Source organism: Loa loa (genome assembly GCF_000183805.2).
Source record: "Loa loa unplaced genomic scaffold supercont3.555, whole genome shotgun sequence".
In the NCBI taxonomy this organism is placed as follows: domain Eukaryota; kingdom Metazoa; phylum Nematoda; class Chromadorea; order Rhabditida; family Onchocercidae; genus Loa; species Loa loa.
Window position 1 is genome coordinate 22,532 of NW_018108735.1, and position 4,567 is coordinate 27,098.

The 4,567-nt window shown below is 31.2% G+C and overlaps 1 protein-coding gene across 1 annotated transcript in view; it reads right to left on the minus strand.

Moving 5' to 3' along the window:
- The window catches only part of LOAG_18821 (hypothetical protein), a 6,986-nt gene extending 3,509 nt beyond the window's left edge, over positions 1–3,477 (minus strand). Inside the window, exons 1-7 of the mRNA XM_020451484.1 lie at positions 3,193–3,477; positions 2,506–2,641; positions 2,191–2,419; positions 1,719–1,987; positions 774–965; positions 471–600; positions 212–338 (exon numbers count right to left, since the gene is read on the minus strand). Of these exons, the coding sequence (XP_020304730.1) occupies positions 212–338; positions 471–600; positions 774–965; positions 1,719–1,987; positions 2,191–2,419; positions 2,506–2,641; positions 3,193–3,470 (1,361 nt within the window). The 5' untranslated portion in view covers positions 3,471–3,477. The remainder of the gene's footprint in view (positions 1–211; positions 339–470; positions 601–773; positions 966–1,718; positions 1,988–2,190; positions 2,420–2,505; positions 2,642–3,192) is intronic.
- Between the last annotated feature and the right edge of the window lie 1,090 nt (positions 3,478–4,567).

Genomic DNA, 4,567 nt, shown 5'->3' on the forward strand with positions numbered 1-4,567 from the left:
ATTCAGTAACTTTAGAGTTTCGAAAATAAATATATCAGCAGCCATTTGACAGCTTAACACAAATAGAATTACATCATGTATAACAAATAAAATACATTACTAAATAACCATACCGACGCGTTAATGAATTTTAACTCAGTAAATAAAGAAATAAATTATTTCATTAAATAAATTATTCCATTGAATAAAAATAGTAAGAAAGAAAACGTACACTGCAACTGGCTCGCATTTTTCAGAAAGAATGACTGGTTCTGACGACCTCTTGATAACACAAAATTTCCCAACTACCGGATCAAAATTATCAGAAACACCATCCGATGTTATGAATATCACATCATCTAAAAAAATCTTTCTTATACCTTCTACGAATCTCAGATAAGAGTAACATGTTTGGCCATAATCTTCACTTTTTCTTTCGAATTCCTCACCTATGTATTTTTTTGATTTTCTTCTCAAAAGTTCAAGCTTACCTGGTTCTACGAATGTCATCGAACATGTAAGATTGTGCAACTGAGGATTCGTGCCGTCAACAGGTCCCAATGCACCACCTGCATCACGCATATCGCGCATGCTGCATATGTCGTGTGAAGCAATTGTAATCTTTAAATGAACAAATCAAATCGGGCTGTTTTAATCTCTATCAAGTATGAGCTTTAAATTTTCCAAGGCTATTTTAATCTCTATCAAGTATGAGCTTTAAATTTTCCAAATTTTCGGAAATAAAGACAGTCATATTGCAAATCAGCTATTACATTTGAATTCTTTCAACGTACCTCCTGAACACCAGTTTCCGGACTGTATACAAAACACAGTGAATCACCGACATTACAAACACAAAGCACCCATGTGTTACTTTCTTTCAGTTGTACTGCAACAGCCACACAAAGTGTTGTTAGAAGACCACCTTCTTGTAAAATCAATGCATGAGCGGAATGAAATGCACCAAGTAATCTATGAAATACCTCCTGAAAATATTTTAAAAAGCTTAGAAGTCAAATCAAAATCTAAACATTTTAAAAGTGTGGAAAGACAAATGAGCAGAATTATACATTAGAATGGTTAACCCAAAACTATTAAATGCAGGGAGTGTCGACGATAAAATCTGTTGCCAAATATAAGACATAAATTTACATGCTACATAAAATAAAATTTATGGATAACAGATGGGATAAAATGATGTCTCCATGGCCGTCGACTACAAGTCGTTACAAAGTAAAAGAGTGACATTTCATTTATAATTCTAGAAATCCTTCCCAGTTACAAAAATTGAGGACAAGATATTGATCAGTCAAGGTTTAGAATAACTTGAAGTTGATAACAGTCCCAATAATAAGTACCACCTATAAGCCACTGCAATATATGTTTCAACAATTTTCCCGATGTCGATAATAAGGACCACCAGTAGAGAAATATGTTGAACGTAATCACAGTCGACAGATGTTACTTTCTTGCAATTTTCATTGTATAGCAACAATACTCTCGATATAAATTTTGTTTGACCAGCTAGTCAAACGAGGCATAGTCTTCCAAACACAACTTATAGTACTAGCAAATTTGTTAACTATTTATTCGTCAATACTCTTTTTTCATCGATAAAAATTAAAAGTGAAAGTAAAACGTCTGGAATTTAACATTCCAGTGATTTCATCTTCTCTAGCCTTTTTTTGAAATCTAACTGCAATAATTAAGTTTTTTTGGAAAAAAAATCAGTGACTAACAGTGGTTGTTCTACATTCCTCCGCGAAGAGATGATAATTGAGGTGGTCAATAGCTCCTCGTATAGCACATCGTGCAGCTAGGCGAGCTCCTTCGCCCCAGTTAACACCATCCGCCAATGCCATTACAACATTATTATCCCGAGCCACAATACCAAAAGCATCTGCTATTGGATTGCCAGCATTCACGCCTGTCAACGGATTTTGCTCATAAAGTGTTGTTGATAATCCGAAGCAGCGTTCTTCATCGAAACAATTCCAGTTATAACTTTCTAAAAGAAATGAGTTACAATTGCAAATGATATGGTGAGAAGATTAAGAAGTAGCTTAGGTTGATATTACGAAGAATCACGAGGATGGGATAATACAAATTATCAAAATGAAAGAACAAATTAAGTATGACATAAATTTTAAGAAAATTTCTAGAAAATTTAGCAACAATATTTTAGCTTCAAAAAATAAAAAACACTTGTACCAGTATCTGATCGCAATGCTGCATCTCCCATATTGAGTGAATCAATCAGTGATGTACATGAACCTATCAAACCGGATGACGATTGTCGCAAATGATTGTGCTGCACAGTTTCAAATTCATCATTTAAAGAACGCTCTATATCAACCGACAAATCACCATCAAAACTTAAGCAAAGTTCATCATCTAAATTTGCCATTCGGACAATCGGTTGACGACGTATGCCACCCACCTGGAAAGACGTAAGAAATGTAACCTGAATTTATGGATTAAACTTTTATTTTGAATAGAAATAAGTGCGCTGATTTATCAACGTACCTCCATAAGTCCACCTTCCGGACCAGTATAGGAAGCACAAACGTTCCTAGATAAAGGTTCTAAAAGCAGAATCGGCAAATCAAGACCCGTTTTCCCAGAATAAATTTCCGTTCCATATTTTGCACCATTTTTCCTGCTAAAAGGAATCAGTGGAACAGAGAAACTGATTGTAAAAAATACTGCTAAAATTAAACAAATCTTCTGTGAGCAATTTCGTATGAATTCTAGATAAATCTCGCAAATCACTTTTACATTTTAAGGTACAAATTAAGTAAATAATAATAAGGAACTTTTAATAACAATACACACTTTTCGACAATGAATTATATTATGGCAATGTAATATGAAGTAGCGTTTAAAATATTTGTATTATGTAAAAAATAATTTGCAAAGCCAAAATTTTTTAAAAATTTAGTAAACTAAAGTAGTCAAATAAACAGAGTGAATGCTACATTTAGACTTGGACCTATTCATTTCAAATGAAAAAGATATGATGGGACTTTATAATTCAAAAATGGATAGATGTTTTTCAATTTCTCGAAAACTTCCCAGCTCTATCATTCAATGATTGAATAAAACAAAAAAAAAAAGGATGAAAATATTCTGATGCTAGTACTTCAATTCAAAAACAAGCCATATTTCCTAAAAATCAAAATTTGATTTCAAACTGGATAAAAATTCGCATACCTTTTAAAAATGCATTGTGAAATGAAGGAATTACTGGATGTTGGCGTTGACGGTGAGCAACCATCAAGAAAACACGAATTAGTAGTAGTTGTTGTAGTTGTGGTGGTAGTACCATTATTTGCAAAATGTTTACCATTTTTATTACCAATTAAATCATCATCATCATCATCATCATCATCATTGTCATTATCATTATCGTTACCACTATCAGGAGTTAACGATGAAAACGTGGTACGTATTAGGCCGCATACTTTTTTCCGAATTGATGATGATGGCATTCTGAAATAGCATCAAATAATATTATTTCGTATTAATCAATACTTATATAAGGAAAATATCAATTATATTCTTTGAATATAAACAATGAAAAGCAGCAACTTAAAGGTAAATAGTAATCAATTACGTTTAGCTAATCGCATGTGGATTAAGTGAAGAAATACCTCTAACTATTAATTAAGAAAGCAGTTGCATATGTATGAATTTATTTCAAAATTTATGAATACTAATGAAAATTTATGAAAATATTTATAAACTGAATACTAAATAAATAAGACTAAATAATTAAGCAAATTAACGTAGGAAATATATTAACGCGCAATTTTTCAAAGTTTAAATTCAAATTTGTCAAGGAAGATGATGCTTGTTTGTTATTCGTTTTTTTTTGTTCTTCTCAATGCTTATTTGCTCCTTAAATATGCCCATAACTTACCTAATTAATTATTTAAATATAGCGGCAAATCTGAATTTAAATTTACGACATGCATTAAAATCCTGCTCAACAATCCAGATATATTAATTGATATGCATCACCATGAAACAGAACAGGTTAAAGCCAGTTACTAAAAAATTCAAATTTCGAATTTATCAAGTCGTCCTATTATATGGTGCAATGGGATTTCTGGCGGGCTTTCAAATACGGTTAATTTGAATATTAGTAACAGTTAACCTTTGATCTTTGAAGGAAGGATAAATCAGAAGCTCTAGTCTAAGATTTAAAAGTATACACAGAATGGAATTTCTAAAATACATCTTAGTCAACGTTTCACATTATCATGAATGCTAAATAAGTATCAAACAAATGAAGAAATTCAAATCGTAAAAAGAAAAAAAATATATAATATTATTACTTCTAGTAATTTTGTTTTTTTTTCAAACTATAGAGGAAATCCTCTGACTTATTGTCTTCCACTAGAGATTAAAAGTCACTATTATCACTATTTGGTCACTTTTATCACTATTTAAAGGTCACTATTATCACTATTTGAATTTGAAAGATTAAGCAAATTTATCATTATTATATGGGATATTTAATAGTAATAAAGTTATATTTCTTAATTCAATGATAAAATTATCACTATCTGATATGAATAAAAGA